Source organism: Lipotes vexillifer, unplaced genomic scaffold (genome assembly GCF_000442215.2).
Source record: "Lipotes vexillifer unplaced genomic scaffold, Lipotes_vexillifer_v1.1 scaffold339, whole genome shotgun sequence".
NCBI lineage: Eukaryota > Metazoa > Chordata > Mammalia > Artiodactyla > Lipotidae > Lipotes > Lipotes vexillifer.
The window spans coordinates 79,516-100,585 of NW_006772053.1; the positions used below are offsets into that span (position 1 = coordinate 79,516).

Sequence of the window (21,070 nt, forward strand, 5' to 3'; positions counted from 1 at the left end):
CTGAGATTCGTTTTCCTCTGTAGAATGAGAGAACATATCTATTATGTTAAATTATCTGATATACAAGTGCACAAAAGAAGTTTGTTCTCTTTAAAAGGAAAAAAATACATCATATGTTCATATTTTTCAGCCAACAATCATGATCTGAGGATGCTACGTTTGATAATAAAATATTTGTGAAGTGTAAAGCACTCTATAAGGCACTGTAGTAAAAACACGTTCATTTACATAGTACCTTAAAATACATGTTTTTTAAAGGTACTCTAGTACATAACAATCAGGGTGTAAATATTTTCACTCGATTAAAATAAGAACCATCTACAGAACTGTACATTGTAGGTGATCAATAAGTATAGAGAAAAGAAAGCAAAAATGGCAGTATCAGAAGGAGTCAGGTAAAAGAATGCAAAATTCTTTAAGGCGTTTCTTTAAATGAAACATTTCTTGACTTTACTTGATAAAATGAACCGGACTGAAACTGATTAACAATGATAAATGGTATGGTAAAGAGATAACAAGACAAAATACAAAAAGTTCCAGGTTTGAGTTCCAACTCTGCCATTAACTAGGGAACATTTAACCTTTTCTTTTATTTCCTTCACTGATTCAATGAAGAATATTTCGGGCTTCCCTGGTGGCGCAGTGCTTGAGAGTCCGCCTGCCGATGCAGGAGACGCGGGAGCATATCTCTTAGTGTTTGCCAGGAAAATGTTAATTCACTTAAAATCACTGCATTACTGATTAACGCAGAGGAATAAATTATTACTATTTTATATAATTTTGGTGTCAATATCTATCATCAGAAGCAGTATATTTTTTCAGGAGTCAACTATCTCAGGAACTGATTAGACCGTATACAGAGGTAGGTGGTCAGAATGACTAAGTGGGTGGAAACTCTGATATGACAAAAGGTGAAGGGAAGGGAAGGAGGCCCGCAAAACGCAAAAAAAAAAAAAAAAAAAAAATGAAGAATATTTCACAAAACATGTTCTGCAGAATGCTAGTTCTCAGAGCTGGTTATAAGAAATAATCCCTAGAGGTGTTCCAAAGTCAATGGAGTTTGAGAAATATTGGCTAAATAAGTTTTTAAAATGCATATATTGGGCTTCCCTGGTGGCGCAGTGGTTAAGAATCCACCTGCCAATGCAGGGGACATGGGCTTGAGCCCTGGTCTGGGAAGATCCCATGTGCTGTGGAGCAACTAAGCCCATGTGCCATAACTACTGAGCCTGTGCTCTAGAGCCTGTGAGCCACAACTACTGAAGTCTGTGCGTCTAGAGCCCATGCTGCGCAACAAGAGAGGCCACCACAATAAGAAGCCCATGCTATGCAACGAAGAGTAGCCCCTGCTTGCCGCAACCAGAGAAAGCTCGCGTGCAGCAACGAAGACCCAATGCAGCCCAAAATAAATAATAAATAAATTAAAAAAAAAATAAATGTGTATATTATACTGCATTATGAATCTCCAATTTTATTTTTAACCTTATTTCACCAAGGAAGAAACCTCACTAATTTGTGGAATCTACTAAAAACTCTGTCCACAGGAGGTGGACATCTTGAAAATCCTAGTTCCACAGGAGGTTCGTGAAGGACTTTGGAAAGTGGGTGCTACAGGACTGAGGAATTATAAGGGGTATGTCTGATTTTTTACTTTCTACTTTGGTTTGTATATCCCTGGTGCTCATGAATTATTCTCTATTCTGCTAGTCTATGTGTTGTCATTGTAAGTGACCTCAAATTCTGTAGAACAAGTCAAGGTATAAATAAATAAATAAAATGTGAGAAATCTATTTTAAAAAGTAAGGAATGCATCTGTCCTCTCCTTTTATTTTAAACATTTTACTGTTCATCTCAATTCTGCTTCTACTCTCTGCATTTAACCTACTGCATATTCCTATAAGGGAAAAGTCTGTAAAAAACTCCCGGGTTTACCCACTCACAAATTACGTAGCATATTCTGTTTCTTAATATTCCATGTCACTTAAAATGCAATGCCAAAAATCCACATTACCAAAATTAGTCTTTGGCTTTCTCAATGACTTAATTAAAATCTGTTTTCTTATCTGTAAAAGACCTGAAATAGATGAACACTAAGCCTTGTTTGAATTTTTCACTTTTATTGATGTATAATGACATACAATACACAGAATTTGTTAAGTTTTAACATATGTATATACCCATGAAACCATGAACACAATCCAAACACTGAACATATCATTCATCACCCAAGGAAATTTTCTCAATGTACTTCTTTCCTTTTGGCCCTCCAACACCCTTCTCTATGTCCTGCTTTCTGCCACTATAGATTAGCTTGCATTTTAATGAATTTTATGTAAATGAAATTATAGATTATGTACTTTTTGTGTGTGTGTGTCTTCTTTCAGTGTAATTACTCTGAGATTCATCCATTCATCTTTCAATCAGTGCAATTACTATGAGATTCATCCAACAATACATACTATATGTATTAATAGTACCTTCCTTTTAATTGTAGAATATCCCATTGTATAGATATACTATAATTTGTTCATTCAATTCACCTGTTGATAGACATTTGGGTTGTTTCCAGTTTTGGGCTATGACAAAGAGCTGCTATAAATATTCATGTACAATGAACGTATATGCTTTCATTTATCTTCAGTAAACACCTAGGAGTAGAATGGCTGGAGTATATAATGGGTTTGTGTTTAACATTTTAAGGAACAGAGATACTGTTTTCCAAAGTGGCTGTACCATTTTACATTCCTGCCAGCAATATATGAGAGTTCTAGTTCTTCTGCATCCTTGCCAAAGGTCGGCAGGATCAATATTTTAAATTTTAGACATTTTAATAAATGTATAGAGGTATCTCACTATGATTTTAGTTGTATTTTTATAATGATTGTTGACACTGAACTTGTCACCCGTGTATCTTTTTTAGTGAAATCTCTGTTCAAATCTTTTACCCTTTTAAAAATTGGGTTGTTCATTTTCCCTTTATTGAGGTTTCTTTTTTCTTTTTTTTTTTTTTTTTGCGGTATGCAGGCCTCTCACTGTTGTGGCCTCTCCCGTTGCGGAGCACAGGCTCTGGATGCACAGGCTCAGCGGCCATGGCTCACGGGCCCAGCCGCTCCGCGACATGTGGGATCTTCTGGGACCGGGGCATGAACCCGTGTCCCCTGCATTGGCAGGCGGACTCACAACCACTGTGCCACCAGGGAAGCCCCCTTTACTGAGTTTTGAGAAGTCTTTATTTCTATGAATTTAACGTTTATGAATCTATTAAACTGAGTCTTGCTAAATGACAATGCTTCATCTTCATGAAAACAGATGGCAGAAAAGTGAGAGCAAAAAGCTAGGAAAAGGTAATTTCACACTTTGTTTTTTTATTTTTTTTATTTTTTTTATTTTTTTAATTTATTTTTTTTTTTGCAGTACGCGGGCCTCTCGCTGTTGTGGCCTCTCCCGTTGCGGAGCACAGGCTGCGGACGCGCAGGCTCAGCGGCCACGGCTCACGGGCCCAGCCGCTCCGCGGCACGTGGGATCTTCCCAGACCGGGGCACGAACCCGCGTCCCCTGCCTCGGCAGGCGGACTCTCAACCACTGCGCCACCAGGGAAGCCCCACACTTTGTTTTTTGAGGATGTGGAAGTAGCCTCCAGAAATTCACAGTGAGTAAGAAACTGAAGGATATTTCACTCATTCAAGAGCTGTCTTTGGTCATACTTGGAGTAAAGAAAACTTTAAGTTCTTATAGTGACTAATCATAATTGGGATGAAAAGAGGTAGAAGATAGTGACAGTATGTCCATTGGGGACTTCCTGCTACAAGATATATTTTTCCCTGCCTTGAAGAAAAGACACCAAGGTCATATGAACATTCACTTGGTATGTACACTGGACAAGAGACCATTTAAAAGAGATCAGTCAAAATCCAGCCAGAGAAATGTTCTGATTTATAGTACAGTAAAATTTCTTCCCTACTGTGATCAGGAGAGTAGTGATCAGTTAATCAGTCAGTTAATGTAAAGAATAAAAAAGGGCCTGTGTTGTATATAAACATTTTAAACACTACCTTTTAACTTAAGGTCTAAAATGTATAATTGTCTGTCAATCTTGACGTAGATCCAAGACCTTTCCCTTGAGTACCGAGGTTCACTGACTGAAATTTTTTTCTTTCTTGCATAATGCATACCTATAAGGGATCACCTACAACTTCTAGTTTGTTTCTTTGAAGTGAAATAAAAAAATTTATAAACACTTACAAAGCAAGTTTAGTGTTTTTTAAGATTTTCTAATGTCTTACAGTTTTTCTGTTTTTTTTTTTTTACTTGCTACTAAATTAAGCAATAATTAAATCACCATCTTCATTGAGTCTAAGGCATGTAACTTAGTTTTATAGAAACAATCCTCTTTTCCTACTCATACCATTGACATAAACAGATTGGAATCAAATACAAATAACTCTTTGGTAAGCAAAAAATTCAACTTGCAAACATACTAGCTGTCAAATGTCAGCATGTCAATAATGTGGCCAGCAACCACTGTTTTACCAAGGGAGTAAAGGGCATCAGCTAATTTGATGTGTTGACTAGTGAAGATCAGTTCAGTTTCTACTTTATTTTGAAAGCTTATTTTCCCCTAAGAAAGACGAAGTTGAACCAAAGAAAAATTAGTCCCCTGAAGGAGGGGCTCCAGTTAAAAGCTAGCATCGCTAGCAAGGGCTAAACCTTGCTCAGAGTGTAGACCTAAGGCAGTACGTGTATGCTTGACCAGATGATGTCTTTAGATCTAATTCAGTACCTCTTAACTTTCTCCACAAGAAGAACAAAAATTAAGATTCAGCACCAATGAAGCCTTGATCCACAACAGCTTATTAACAGCTAATTCTTTGCCGGCTACCTCAGGAAGGAGCATTCAGATGTAAGAGCATTAGGGGAAAGAGCATAAAATGCCATTTCTCTCTCTCATCTACTATGACTTACAGCTAGGTAACTTTTCCTTTTCTTAGGTTTCTGACACTAGAGAGTAATTAATTCAGTGTGATTATGCAGGTGAGACAACAGTAATTAAAATGTGTCTACAAATTATTTAAGTAATCTCAGAATCCATTCTGTAACAACCAGCAAGTGGGGGAAAATCTTATTTGTATTAGAAATGAAAAAATTGCTAAAGAGGTTTCAAAAGATAAGGTTTACTTTAAACAAATGAGGATTCAACAATTTAATCTATTAGACCAACGTTAAGTACCCAAGCCACTAAAATCCTTAGAATATCAACACATTTACATGATAATATTTGCCAAACTTGTTGCAAACTGCTGTGCTCCTTCCATCTTTCCACTGAAACATCAACTACTGGATAACTGCCAGGACTTCTCTTCTAGTATTCTGCTTCAGAAAACTATCTAAAGAAATGTAAGAAGCAGCTATAATATAAACACCCCAAAAGAATATGCAAAATTGCAATAAAGACAAATACCAAGAGAAGTGTTCTGAAATCTCTGCATTAAAAGTCATAATATTCTTGCTAATAATAAGTATTTACTACCCAGGTGAATAAATGTTTACAAAGAAGTAAATAAAGCTCAGGTGGTCAACAAATTCTAATGAAAAGAGTAAGAGATGATGGGGGTGGGATGAATTGGGAGATTGGGATTGACATATATACACTATTGATACTATGTATAAAATAGATAACTAATGAGAACATACTGTATAGCACAGGGAACTTTACTCAATGCTCTGTAGTGACCTAAATGGGAAGGAAAACCAAAAAAGAGGGGATATATGTATACATATGACTGATTCACTTTGCTGTACAGCAAGAAACTAACACAACATTGTTAAGCAACTATACTCCAATAAAAATTAAAAATAAAAAAAAAGAGATAATGGAGAAAAATACTTCTTTAATTATTATTAACATTATATAGCCAGGGGCAGATGGTGTAACATAACAATGGCACAAATAAACATGCCACTTAAAAGTAAATATTTTAAAACTGGAAATTTAATAATTATGAAAAACTGTAAGAAAAAATTTTATAACTAGAAGTAATGAGAAAAAATGGAAACAATAGCATTTATGTGCTAGTTTTGACAAGGGAGAATAACTTAAGAAAGATGGTTAACATTAAAATAGGACTCTTCACAGAAGACATCGCAATTTTTCTACACTAATAAAATTTCTTTATTATTATTTATTTATTTAATTTTTGGCTGCATTGGATCTTTTGTTGCTGCCCACGAGCTTTTCTCTAGTTGCAGTGAGCGGGGGCTACTCTTCATTGTGGTGTGCAGGCTTCTCACTGGGTGGCTTCTCTTGTTGCACAGCATGGGATCTAGGCGTGCGGGCTCAGTAGCTGTGGCTCGCGGGCTCTAGAGAGCAGGGTCAGTAGTTGTGGCTCATGGGTTTAGTTGCTCCACGGCATGTGGGATCTTCCCAGACCAGGGCTCGAACCTGTGTCCCCTGCATTGGCAGGCGGATTCCTAACCACTGCGCCACCAGGGAAGCCCTAATAGAATTTCTTATATCAGAATAACTCAGAGTACGTGGCTTATTAAATACAACAATAATTTATATGTAAATATTTAAAATAAATATGCTCCTTTATCTATGATTAAAAAAAAACTTCTACTATTAATTGGGTTTCCTGGAATGATCCAATGAGGAATACTGTGTTCTATACATGACATTATTTTCCCTCTGCAAGTGAATGCCCTTATATATAATGTCCTTTATAGTTTCTTTATATCAGATCCTACTAGGAATATGGTGTCTTCCTTTAGTTACAGCACAAAAATTATTCCAAAATATGTAGATTTTATATACAAGTATTTAACACCCTGAATGACAAATTAGTTTCTTAGCATAAGATGCTCTGCCAGATAATTAGCAGCCCTGGAAGAAACAAGTTCCTTTATAAAGAGAGCCAAGCAACCAGGTCTTAAAGCAGAATTTTTGGGTCACGCATGGTGGCTTATTAAAGTATCTCAGACAGACAGCATCTATTAGGACAAAGTGATTCTCAAAAACTCATATACAATCATAAATAAGCATCATAAAGAACTTTGTGGGCAAATTTTGCCTTAAAAAACACCATTTTTCACCTAGTCACGTATAATAGCCATCTTCCAGTTCTCCACTTACGTCCAGAACTCACCCATCCCTCACACAGCTCAGACCATTCTCTTGTTAAAACATAAATCAGATCATGGCATTAACCTCATCATACTTAAATCCCTATTTCTCTTGACCCCATAGTCTATCACTCTTTCTCTCCTCACTATAAGTACATTAGACTTCTTCTAGGTCCTCCAAAACAATTTGTTCCTGCCTTAAGGCCTTTGCAGCACATATTAGTCCCTCTGCCTGGAATATGTGGCCCTGAAATTTTCACTAACTGGCTCCTTTGTGTGATTCGGGTCTCAATTAAAACATCATCTTATCCAAGGTGATTTCCTTTGATGGTGATTTCACTTACTCTAGAACAGCCCTCTGAGCCAGTGTCTATCATATCACATCACCCTAATTTGGTGTTTTCATATCACCTAAATGCCTGACATTATCCTGTTTTCTAATTTGCTTACTTTGTTTGTTGTCACTACTATATTAGCTCCAAGAGAATAAAGAACTTGTCTGCCCTGTTTATTACAGAATCTCTAGGGCCCAGCACAACACCTACAGAGCCACTTAATATAATTGAGCAAGTAAATTACTTTAACTAGAATTTTCTCAAACCATAAGCTCTAGTCTCTGACCTAGAGTATATTCATATAAATTTGTGGCAGGATACTGTTTGTAAAGTTTTATGAATAAGATGAAACTGTGCACTTTCCATTGTTTATGATAATTAGTTACTTTGGGTTACACAATTCAGTCTGGAAGTAGAAGCTAAGCTTGGCACTTTCCTGGTTTTACAACTGTGAGAACTGAAGTCAGAAAGTAAAATATAAGTATTAATAAACGTTTAATAATGAAAAAACTATATGTCAAAAAAATCCACAGAACAGTTTAAATCTCAAGGTACATACAGGACTATTAACAACTGTCATAAACAGCATGTAATCAAGAAACATTTGTTTAATGGATCATAAGATCTTGATTACATAATTATAGTTCAGTAGATGTAAAGCAGAACCTATATTTTGTTTTAATGCAATAAATTTTTGTTTAACTTTTTATATTAGATTCATAGTCTTCATATTTAGCCTTGTAAGCAAAGCCTTTACTTTCCTAGTGAAGTAAATTCTCAATATAGCTCTCTGTTGCATTTTACCGGTTATATATATTATCTCCACAGGAGACAATGATCTCAGGTAAAAAAATTTGATCAGCGTTTTCCCACTTTACAGACATGCAACATATGGAAGTGAAAATATCAGCAGCAGAAATCATCTACAGACTGCTCAATTATGTTTCTATTCCTGTAGGTACATGAAAATAGCAAGCATCACTATCAAGATGTGGGGAAAAAAAAAAATTGGGTTGTCAGCTTAACAGAAATTATGCAGGTTTAAATTCTATGCTGCACAATGTCCACTATCTATCTATATTAGCTCCTTTCTAATGCTCTAAGGCTTTTTAAATCATTAAGAAAGAAAAATGTTTAATCCCCTTTTCCATAAATCCAAGTTGTTATCAATACTTTGGACAGGAAGCAAGCATATTCAGCTTTTTTACACTGCTTTTTCAAATGTATCATCTCAAATGGAAAGTAGGGGTCAGTAATAGCCACATTCTAGTATATCATCAATCTGTCACTGGAATTCAGTTCCATGTCCAGAGAATAAACGACAGTAGAATACTGAAGAATGGATTAAGTCCAGCTAATACAGAGTTACCATGAATGAAGTAATGAGAAAAAAGAACTATGATAACAACATACAGAATATCCAATACATTTGTTTCAAAATCATGGTATAGCAGGTAACAGTAAGAAGCAATAATGCTAACAGACTAATCTAAAACTAAAAAGTTCAGAACCAAGTTACATAATGAAGTGATGTTATTAATAGATATTTTAGATAGTACTATAGTAAAAGGGATGTCTAAATCTGTATTACTGATGTTTAGATACAGGTCTACTATTAACAAAGTAATACGATAAAACGTAATAAAAATATCACAGATGCTAACTTCTCTTTACTGAACATGTGACGTTGGGCAAATCACTAATCTTCCTGGATGGGTTTCCTCATTTGCAAAAATGAAGGTAATAATGCTGCCTTCAATAATTATATCTCTTAACATTACAGTGAGGGCTCAACAAGATAATGAATATGAAAAAATCTTACAAAGTCTAAAACCCTACAAAAATAGTAGCTATATTGTGGGGAAGGAAAAGCTAAATTTACCTTTATATGTTCTAAAACAGCAGTGGCAACATTTGTATGGAGATCAATAAGTCTTTTTTTTTCAAGGAGTTCTGGCAAAGAACTACAAGTATCAAAAAATTGAAAATTAACCATTAAATTCTCTAAGGAAATGACATAAATTTTAATAAAACACACACCTGGTTGCTTCCTGAGGATACTTGGAACAGTAAAATGGACAAAATTACATGTTAAACTATCAACTGAACTTAATCTCTAGGCTTGAACACATACAGTATTTACCACTTTAATACAGTTGAAATGCTTCTTATTTTAAAATAACCTGCCTCCCAAATATCATTATTCTACCATTTAACTTTCTGATTCCAAAATTTGGAGGTTTAGAATAAAATCAGATTAATGTGAAATTTCTAAAACATGTAACTCTCTCTCCTTGATGGCATTTAAAGTATGAAAAAGATACTGCTTAAACTTTAGCTAATAAAGTAATAGCAGCAATGATAAAATTAACAATAACTCACCTTACTTTATCAGCGATACTATCTCGGTGGCAAAATTACCCCCATTATACAATTCTAACTAGTAAAAGGAACAAATGATCTGCTATATAAAAAGGAGGGAACTTAAATCAGCTTGAACATATTAAAAACACAATTTAGTTCTTTAGTCTAAAGGTATATGCTATTACTATTATTTCCTATCATGAAAAATATTAATCAATTTTTTAACCTCCAAAATAAATCTTATCAACAGAAAGATTTCAAAGAGGATAAACTGCCTACTTACCTAACGGCTGATGTTAACTTAGCAGTATTGTCAGACAGCATACTTATGGCTCCTTCATCTTCCCCTTCTAGTCCCTGGAAGGAAAAAAAGGTCCCAGTAACTACTCAGAAATCCCAAGCCTAAGCATGAAAATCAATATATTCCTAAGATCACTGATAAACAGTAAGATTCTGGTCACCCAGGATAATAATTCTTCCCTTCTAAGGAGCAAGCATCTGCATTTTTGACAGTTATAGAAAAGTTCTAGTCACCACCAATCTAATGAACGGTTGGATGACTAAAAAAAGGACCAGCTGGCATTTTCAGATAAAGAAATAGGCCCAGAGACTTCCCTGGTGGCACAGTGGTTAAGAATCCACCTGCGTATGCAGGGGACACGGGTTCGAGCCCTGGTCCAGGAAGATCCCACATGTCGCGGAGCAACTAAGCCCATGCGCCACAACTACTGAGCCTGCGCTCTAGAGCCCGCGAGCCACAACTACTGAGCCCACGTGCCATGACTACTGAAGCCCGTGCGCCTAGAGCCCGTGTTCCATAACAAGAGAAGCCACCACAATGAGAAGCCCATGCGCCGCAACAGAGTAGTCCCTGCTCGCCATAACTAGAGAAAGCCCACACGCAGCCAAAAATAAATTTATTAAAAAAAAGAAAAAAGAGAAGTAGGCCCAGAGACTTGCCACAGGTCACACAGTAATAAACAGTACAGCTGAAATTTGAAGCTAGATCAAAAATATAGTAAAGTGAGCAGCACTGGAACATATATCTCTAAAATATACTCACATTATATATTTTTTCAAATCATAAATTCATATTATTCTTTTTAAAGAGTCCACTCTTCTCCTTAGAACTTAGACTTCTTTTCGAAAAATATCTTTTATGTAAGTTGGGAATATATTTTTTTGTTATTAAAGCAATGAACGGCCTTGAATTTTTGTAAGGAAAAAAAGTTAACCTCTTTCCCCCTCCAGATGTCCTTCTGCTTCCCTATATTTCCAAGAAAGTAAACAGAATCTTACCATAATGCTTTTAAGTCGTTTAACCTCATCTTCCTGTGCTCTGTAAGACTCTAGTTCTTGCTGAACTGATTCTGCAACTTCTGGGAATGGACTGAAACAGTATTGCACAAGAGGAACTATAAGTATGAGATTAGAAGATTGATTTTTGTGTGAATTTTGAAATATATACAATGAGGATTTATTATTATTTCAAATGTATTCATTTAGATTTGAATGTATATTATATATAACACAGGCAGAAAACATTTAGGATAAATACTACTATATATCCTTGTGATATCTATTTACATTGTAAATACTATTTCTTTAAAATGCATATCATAATACTTAATATATAAACAAATTTAAATTTTATTTCTATTCTTTTCATTAACTGTATCAATTTTCTCTTCACCTATACACTATTAGAAAAAATAAAAAGATATTTAAGTGACTGAAAAACAAAAGAGAAACCACAGTATATCAAACATCAATTAAATATTACCAAGCAAATTAACATATAGTGTCAAAGCGTCCATGTAACTACAAAGATGTACTAAAAAATATTACATGCTGTGAAAAAAACTGTAACTGTGAAAAAAAATCTTTTAATTCTGCAAATTCAATATCTAGAACACCACTGGTAAAAATAGAACATGGGCCCAGTTTTTGTTTGTTTTGTTTTTATTAATTTTTACTGGAGTATAGTTGCTTTACAAGGTTGTGTTAGTTACTGCTGCATAACAAAGTGAATCAGCTATATGTATACATACATCCCCATATCCCTTCCCTCTTGCATCTCCCTCCCACCCTCCCTATCCCACCCCTCTAGGTGGTCACAAAGCACCGAGCTGATCTCCCTGTGCTATAACGTGAGTGTTTTTCATCTACAGCCTTAGGGGAGGCCAGAAGCTTTTTCTCCTTTAAGAAAGAAATGGTCATGTCCCCCTTCCTCCACGCTGACACTTGATAACACTTCACTAATGATCAGCACAGAAATGACAAAAGCTCCTGAAAGGATTTTGAGAAATACAGTCCAGTTTTACATGACAACTGCAGGCCCTAACGGAGGTCCAGCAGAGTCTATGTTGTCAGAAAACAGCAGTGAGCAGGTAAAATGTGCTGGTTGAACTAAATGATACTTAAAATCTCTAGTGTCTTTAGGTCTCAGGGCTAACAGACGATAATAACTACTTGTGTGTATTGAGTGCTGAGTGTATGACAAACACTATGCTAAGAATCTGTCTCTATTGTCTCATTTAATTCTGACCACAGTCTTGGTGAGGTACATATACACTACTGACAGCTAAGACCAGGGACCTTAGAATCTGCCAGAACTGGTTTTTATACGTGGTTTTACCAATGAAAGCTGGATGATTTGGGGCAAGTTACTTTATATTATGTCAATCTTCACAACAACCTTCTGAAATAGGACAATAGGTAGAAGTATCATCCCACATTTTACTGATGAGGAAAATGAAGCTCAGAGAGATTTAAGTAGCTTGTTTAACTCTATGCTGTCTCCCAGCATCTGTGCCCACATTGCTATTGTAGCATGACATTCAAAGTGAGGGCTATTCCTACCTAACAAACAAAAAATTAAAGTTCTTACTATTCAACTGACCTCTTAAGTTGTTCCTAAACATATGGTCTAAAGAAAATATTCAAAATTTCCATATATGAATAAAGCAATTGTTTTCTTAAGCTTTTGTTTTTCTATTAGGGAATGTGAACTTTAAAATTAACTTTAAAATATCCTGCATCCTCTATAAATAATGTAAATTCTTATACTTTACCATTCTAAAAGGAAATGTAGACTATATATAGGATTCCAAAGAGAAGAAAATAATTTAAAATAAATTATAACAGTACCCAAAATTGCATTAGTCAGAGAGAGAAAGATAGTGACTTTTCATTGCAGAGAAACTAAAATTCTTTCTTATAGCAATGTGATTTTCCAGTGTTTAAAAAAAAAGTTATAAATAAAAAAGATAAAACATACAAAAAAACCAATTGTATTGAACCAAGTCTATATCCTACTTCTCTTTAAACATAAATGAGACCAAAAAGAACAGCCATATCAGGGAGATATACATATACATATATATATATATATATATATATATATATACAGATAGATACAGTAACAGTTGAAATAGTCCAGATTATAATAAATAACATTGTATTTCCATAATTGTTGATGAGCAACATTCTTTTTCTCTCAGAGGAATGATTTTTTTGTTCGTTTTTTAGAATGATTCCTCTAGCCATAATGACCACTAGACAACTTTTATAGCAGTTACTAAGCTCATGAAGTACCTCAACTTTAAGGGGTCATAGCAACACATGGGATCTGCATATCTACCTATAATAAATCACATGGCAAATTGTTAAAATTTTTTCACCTATTATTTCTAATGTACTTTGAATAAATCTTGTTTTCAGGCTTAGGTATTTTCTCCACAGATATCTAAAATTGGGTTTGTATGAAGGCAAACATGGAACAAAAAAGGAAACTCACACCTTGATGTTTCCCTATCACAAAACCCGATTTTAATGAAAGGTAGAAAGATAGAAATGATATTCAGAAAGACTATCTGTAAAATCTATAAAATCATATGGTGTGAACTTATTGAAAAGGGAAGTGGCTCCCACAAAACAACTAACAAAAGCAACATAAGAACTAGGAAATTAAGCAATAAAGACAGAGCTCCATAGACTATTTAATTACAGTTCTTATTCATGGTGTAGATGAACCACTGTGACCTGTTTTGATTTTTTTTTTATAAACACATTAAGTCATATGACATCTGCATATCTTTTTAGGGGGTGAATCTTTTACTTATTGATTTTCTTATTTACCTTCCTTTATGTTTCTGCCAAAATTTATCAACTGGAGTTAAATCATAAGACTTCTTGTTTTTTCTCTTTGGTCTAGCACCAGCTGGGGAATTCTCCACTCCTGAAGACTCTTCCAAATTAACTCTGTTCAAGTGGAAATCCTAGGAAAAAGTAATTCTGTTTTAAATAACAGTTTTCTGAATTTAAGAACATTACCTACAATAAGAAAAATAACACAGATTCTTACTGCCTTTTCTACTATTTCCAAGGACAAAATACAGATCTGAAACTAAAAGACCTCCTTCCAATGTTTTGTTACATAAAGGTATCTTTAATTGTTTATGTATTTTAATTTAGTAGTAGATGCGTATGATTACAATTTCAAAAAGCCCATAAAACCGTGTTTAGCTTCTTGTGTATCCTCCTAGAAAAATATTTTTGTATATGTCAGCAAACATATCCTTTAAATTTTAAAGAATGGGATTATATTATACATACTTTGTACTTTACTTTTCTCATTTAATAATGTATCAATATTTTGAGATCTTCCTGTATTTGAATATGCATATCTACCTCATTTTTATCATGTCTACATAGTAGACAAATATTTGGCTACATTTATTTGACCACATCTCTTGATGCTTAATTGTTTCCAGTAACAAACATAACCTTAAATGTAATTTTTAAACTCTTAGAGAGTCTTAACAGTCTGACCTGTTACTTGATGGATTGCATTAAAAAAAAAAATTACAACAGAAGCTACAATAATAATAGCACTCCCTTTCAAATAAATGCTAAGAGCCAGTCATACTAATAGCTGCTAAGCTTTTCTGCGTAGACATAATTTTACTCACGTGAGGCTTGATTTTTTCTGCCCTTTCTCAAAAAACAAACATACAAAAAAACAAAAGTGAGCTATCTTTTCTATTCTTTCTCCCTCCTTCTTGCATTAGACTTGTGGGTTCCTTTATGTAATAGCAGTATTTTATGGTTCAACTTTACTCTGAAGAATAGTGAGCTAGAGATAAAATATGGATATCAATAAGCAAATAAATGATGAGCAAAAGAAATTATATGGAGAAATTATCTAGCATGACTGTGATACAATCATCTTCGTTCAAAGACATAAGTTCTTAATGATTAAACTTCTAGGTCTTAGCAAATTAAATGTACTGAATATAATTTAATTTCCTCTTGACAGGAAAAGGTCATTAATACTGAGATTGGATCCTTAGACCATACCCTGTAACTTTCTCAAATAAATCCTTTACAATAGCTTACTTCCTTGTCATTTTCCCCTATGACATAAAAAAAAGAGTGCAAAATATATAGATGTCTAACTGCCAGTAAAGTAACAAGCCTCTTGACAAAGAAGAGTATACTATATTGTATTTCAACCTGTTAGTATTGTTTTTCCTATGGGCTCCTTATATTATCATAGGATAAACATAATATAATATAACCCTATTTAATCCCTTTCTCCATCCCATACCTTAACCTCACCTTGGCACAGCAAATCATCCATACAGGAAGAAAGTACAATAAACAGGTGTTAACAGCTACGTCTGAGAAGAACCTTTGTTTTTAAAAGTTATCTAACAAAACAAAGATACTGAAGAAAAGAAACATTTTAAAATAGTTAAGCTTTATTAACTAGAATTTCTAGTGAAGTACTATTTCCGTGGTGATGACACACAGCTCATTCAAAACACAAGTAACTTGTTAGCAAAATTACTGCTCTAAAAATAGGACAGCATATTAATACTTAAGTATTGATGGAATACTTAAAACACAAAATGATAAAGGAATCAAAGATGTTAAGAGTTTTGAGAAGTAACATAATAACGGCAAGAAATAGTCCCCTTGTTTGCACTAATAGCCAGGCAAATAAGGAAAAGTAATTTCAGTCTTCAAAATTCGGAAATCAGAACATTCTGTGCTGTACTCAATCATGTTAAAGAAACTGAAGACATGGGTATAGAAGACAACAATTAGTTTTCACATGGTAAAGTCTAATCTATTTCCACTGATATTCACACTTTCCTGACTTAGAAAACTGGACAACGGTGTGCCAAATCACCAGATATAAGTAAATCCCACTGGGAAAACATGGGTAAGTCTTCAGCAGTCTTGTTTTCCTTTCATGAGTTAAAGCAGACCAGGGGAGGCAGACAGAGCTAATATTAACAAAGTTACATTTGGGTAATATAGGTTAACACCTATTTATGCAGAGCTAAGATTTATATTCACATGAGAAAAAAAGCCAAGCAAAGTAAAAGTAACTTTTATTTTGGCAAGGAATTGCACCAAATCTAATTAAGTCTCTAGATCTATCAGTTTACAGGAAATGCTGGAAAAAGAGAAATAATGTCAAATTGTACCCCACAAAGATACAATCAACCAAATGCAGAAATGCCATATATCTTTAAGAAAATGAGTGCTTCTAAAATGTTTTTCTAATAACCTTCTAAAAGTATATATTAACTTGGAAATGACTTCCTTTTCTCTTCTTGAGTGGCAAGAACAAAATAAACTTTACTGAAGTCCTTATGTAATTAGTACAAATTCTGATTTAATATTTTAAATAATGAGTTAGTAGCAGAGGGCCAAAGGCACAAACAAGGGCACCTAAGATTCAAAAAAACAAAGGCCAACTAAAGGACAAGACATGGCAATGAAATAATGTCCACCCTTTGCCTAAAACTATTCATTGCAGTTGAACAATCAAATCCACAGCCCCTGCAACCAAGACACGACAAAAAGGAATCATGACTTTCTAATTTTGTTTCTTATATCCTGAGAAAAGGAAAGGGACACTGCAAAGTTTTTCATCAGAAGAGTGTATCTCCCATGTTAAAGGACAACAATCACCTTTCTGACACACAGAGAGGCTGTGTGAATTTTCACAGCAGTTTCCAGGGCCGGATATATAAATATTATCAATGTTCTGGATTTTCAGGCAAAGATATTTAATATAAAAAGCAAGCTCCAATTTCAAGTTAAACTTGAAACTCCCATCTACAACTTTTACTCCATCTTGTGGAGGTGGAGGGTATAACTATTAAGAATTTTGAAAGCTCAGAAGAAACCTCAAAAGCTGCAGTTTTAACAATCAACAAAAAATGGCTTGCTTACAGTTGGTTATGATATCTCAGTTGTAGTTTTTTCACATCTAGAAAGTGTATTAAAATTAATGAACAGGATTAACTCAATATAAGCTGTATAGGTTGTTATAACCATTTTTCTCAGAGACTATTTTCACAAGACCTAAATATTTTAATAATAATGTTACTGAGAAAAGACGGCTTAAAGGGTAATATGGAATCTGAGAACCTCGCCTAAGAAAGAAAGTTAACTAGAGATGTGCATTGCTCTATTATTTATAACAAAAAATAAAAACAACAATAACCCAAATGTCCACAGGAATCCACTATTGCAACCTCCACGCAAGCAGGGATCATGTCTCCTTTGTTTACCTTGTATCCCAGTGACCAGCAGTGTCTGGTACAGAGGAGGCACTTAATAAATATTTGTTGAAGTGAATTCCTTGGAAACACATGGTTTCCAACTTTTTATTCTGTGAAGTGAAGAAGAACAAAGCCCCCCAAACCCCTACCATATACTTTTACTATCTTGTATTTTTAAAATATTTGAACTTCAAATAGTAGAAAATAAAAATTAGTATATCTCACAAGGATACAAGGTCAGTTGTAAAAACTCATTTCATATTCCTTATTATTCTCATTTCACTCTGCAACAGTAAAAACCTCAAAATCAGTATTAGCCTTGTCTAGTTTTGGGGAATGTCTGCCATAACTTGTGTTTCCCAATTTCTCTTCTGACAATGGGGACTCAGCATACTCCTTTACATTGCAATTACCTGTACACACATCTTATCGCCTGCACTCAAAGCATCATGTACTTTAATTTCCTCTAGGAACTCTTCAAGTTTAGGAATTAGAAAGGATCCCAGTATCTCGATGCGCTATATGGCCTCCACACACCACTGGCAGGAGTGAAGAGGTGACCCCTGATCTGTATGCTTTTACTAAGACCCTTGCTCCCACCCAACAGGCAGGACCCCACCAACCAAATCTAATTTGAGACTATCAAAACTATCTCATCATGCCACCCCTTTTCAGATTCCATCTCTCTTTCTTACTGGATTCCTGAAACCATTCTGCCTACCCTCTGGAACTTGTACTCAGCAAAATCTCCTATTCTGAACATCTACTCTCAACTTCCACTGAGCACTTTCTTGCTCTAGTTGAACACCAACTGGCTATCTCCTGTAGCCTTCTCAGACCACAACCTTTTTTTTTTTTTTTTACACACATCTCAAACCACTGGACCCAGGATTGGGCTAGGTGTCTTCCTTGTTACTCCCAGACTCTTCACTTGTCCTCTTCCATAAAACAACTCCAGCTTTGAAACTCCCATCATCAGCCTATAACCGTCATTCTTAATCAGAGACAATTTTACCCCTCTCTACCCCATGGGAATATTGGACAATGAAGACATTTTGGTTGTCCAGAACTAAGGGTTGCTACTGGCATCTAGAGAGTAGAGGTCAGGGATGCTGCTAAACATCCCACAGTACACAGGACAGCCCCCTACAGCAAAGAATTATCAGGCCCAAAATGTCAATAATGCCAAGGTTGAGAAATCCTGGTCTGTAGTCATCCTGGTCACTAATGCCTCATACAGACCTGCAGGACACTCTTATCTCCACAACCAACTTTTCTCTTTCGATCATTCCCCAATAGGGAATACACAAACATGCTGTGCTTTCTCTCATTTAAAAATCTTTTTTTGACTTCACGTCCCCTTCCAGCAGTCACCCCGTTTCTCAGCTCTCCTATACAGCAAAACTCTTTCAAGGTTTGTCTATATTCTCTCACCTATGCCTCTTCTTCCAATCTCTCTTATACCTACTTCAGTGTTTAACCCCTACACTACAGAAGCCACTTTTTAAAACATCTTTATTAGAGTACAATTGCTTTACAACGGTGTGTCAGTTTCTGCTTTACAACAAAGTGAACCAATTATACATATACATATGCCCCCATATCTCTTCCCTGTTGCATCTCCCTCTCTCCCACTCTCCATAACCCAGCCCTCCAGGTGGTCACAAAGCACAGAGCTGATCTCTGTGCTCTGTGCTTGTATATATGTCCATGCCATTGTCTCACTTTGTCCCAGCTTACCCTTCCCCCTCCCCATATCCTCAAGTCCATTCTCTAGTAGGTCTGCATCTTTATTCCCATCTTGCCCCTAGGTTCTTCTGACCATTTTCTTTTCTTCTTTTTTAGATTCCATATATATGTGCTAGTATATGGTATTTGTTTTTCTTTTTCTGACTTACTTCACTCTGTATGACAGTCTCTAGGTCCATCCACCTCACTACAAATAATTCAGTTTCATTCCTTTTTCTGGCTGAGTAATATCCCATTGTATACATGTGCCACATCTTCTTTACCCATTCACCTGTTGATGGACACTTAGGCTGCTTCCATATCCTGGCTATTGTAATAGAGCTGCAATGAACATTTTGGTACATGACTCTTTCTGAATTATGGTTTTCTCAGGGTATATGCCCAGTAGTGGGATTGCTGGGTCCTATGGTAGTTCCATTTTTAGTTTTTTAAGGAACCTCCAACTGTTCTCCATAGTGGCTGTATCAATTTACATTCCCACATACAGTGCAAGAGGGTTCCCTTTTCTCCACACCCTCTCCAGCATTTATTGTTTGTAGATCTTTTTCATGATGGCCATTCTGACCGGTGTGAGATGATATCTCATTGTAGTTTTGATTTGCATTTCTCTAATGATTAATGATTTTGAGCACTCTTTCATGTGTTTGCTGGCAATCTGTATATCTTCCTTGGAGAAATGTCTATTTAGGTCTTCTGCCCTTTTTTTTTTTTTTTTTATTGTTTCTAGATTTTTTGATGATGGCCATTCTGACTGGTGTGAGATGATATCTCATTGTAGTTTTGATTTGCATTTCTCTAATGATTAATGATGTTGAGCATTCTTTCATGTGTTTGTTGGTAATCTGTATATCTTCTTTGGAGAAATGTCTATTTAGGTCTTCTGCCCACTTTTGGATTGGGTTGTTTATTTTTTGATATTGAGCTGCATGAGTTGCTTGCATGTTTTGGAGATTAATCCTTTGTCAGTTGCTTCATTTGCAAATATTTTCTCCCATTCTGAGGGTTGTCTTTTGGTCTTTTTTTATGGTTTCCTTTGCTGTGCAAAAGCTTTGACGTTTCATTAAGTCCCATTTGTTTATTTTTGTTTTTATTTCCATTTCTGTAGGAGGTGGGTCAAAAAGGATCTTGCTGTGATTTATGTCATAGAGTGTTCTGCCTAAGTTTTCCTCTAAGAGTTTGATGGTGCCTGGCCTTACATTTAGGTCTTTAATCCATTTTGAGTTTATTTTTGTGTATGGTGTTAGGGAGGGTTCTAATTTCATTCTTTTACATGTAGCTGTCCAGTTTTCCCAGCACCACTTATCGAAGAGGCTGTCTTTTCTCCACTGTATATTCTTGCCTCCTTTATCAAAAATAAGGTGACCATATGTGCGTGGGTTTATCTCTGGGCTTTCTATCCTGTTCCATTGATCTATATTTCTGTTTTTGTGCCAGTACCATACTGTCTTGATTACTGTAGCTTTGTAGTATAGTCTGAAGTCAGGGAGCCTGATTCCTCCAGCTCCGTTTTTCGTTCTCAAGATTGCTTTGGCTATTCGGGGTCTTTTGTGTTTCCGTACATATTGTGAAATTTTTTGTTCTAGTTCTGTGAAAAATGCCAGTGGTAGTTTGACAGGGATTGCATTGAATCTGTAGATTGCTCTGGGGCGTAGTTATTTTCACAATATTGATTCTTCCAACCCAAGAACACGGTATATCTCTCTATCTATTTGTATCATGTTTAATTTCTTTCATCAGTGTCTTATAATTTTCTCCATACAGGTCTTTTGTCACCTTAGGTGGGTTTATTCCCAGATATTTTATTCTTTTTGTTGCAATGGTAAATGGGAGTGTTTTCTTAATTTCACTTTCAGATTTTTCATCATTAGTGTGTAGGAATGCAAGAGATTTCTGTGCATTAATTTTGTATCCTGCTAC

At 35.3% G+C, this 21,070-nt stretch overlaps 1 protein-coding gene across 5 annotated transcripts in view; it reads right to left on the bottom strand.

Moving 5' to 3' along the window:
• SCFD1 (sec1 family domain containing 1) overlaps window positions 1–21,070 on the bottom strand; it is a 134,990-nt gene that overhangs the window by 64,533 nt on the left and 49,387 nt on the right. For all 5 annotated transcript variants that reach the window (XM_007447278.1, XM_007447280.1, XM_007447279.1 and 2 more), the window contains 4 exons: window positions 13,959–14,098; window positions 11,118–11,208; window positions 10,102–10,175; window positions 9,337–9,418 (listed from right to left, as the gene is read on the bottom strand). In XM_007447278.1, coding sequence (XP_007447340.1) covers window positions 9,337–9,418; window positions 10,102–10,175; window positions 11,118–11,208; window positions 13,959–14,098 — 387 coding nt within the window. The remainder of the gene's footprint in view (window positions 1–9,336; window positions 9,419–10,101; window positions 10,176–11,117; window positions 11,209–13,958; window positions 14,099–21,070) is intronic.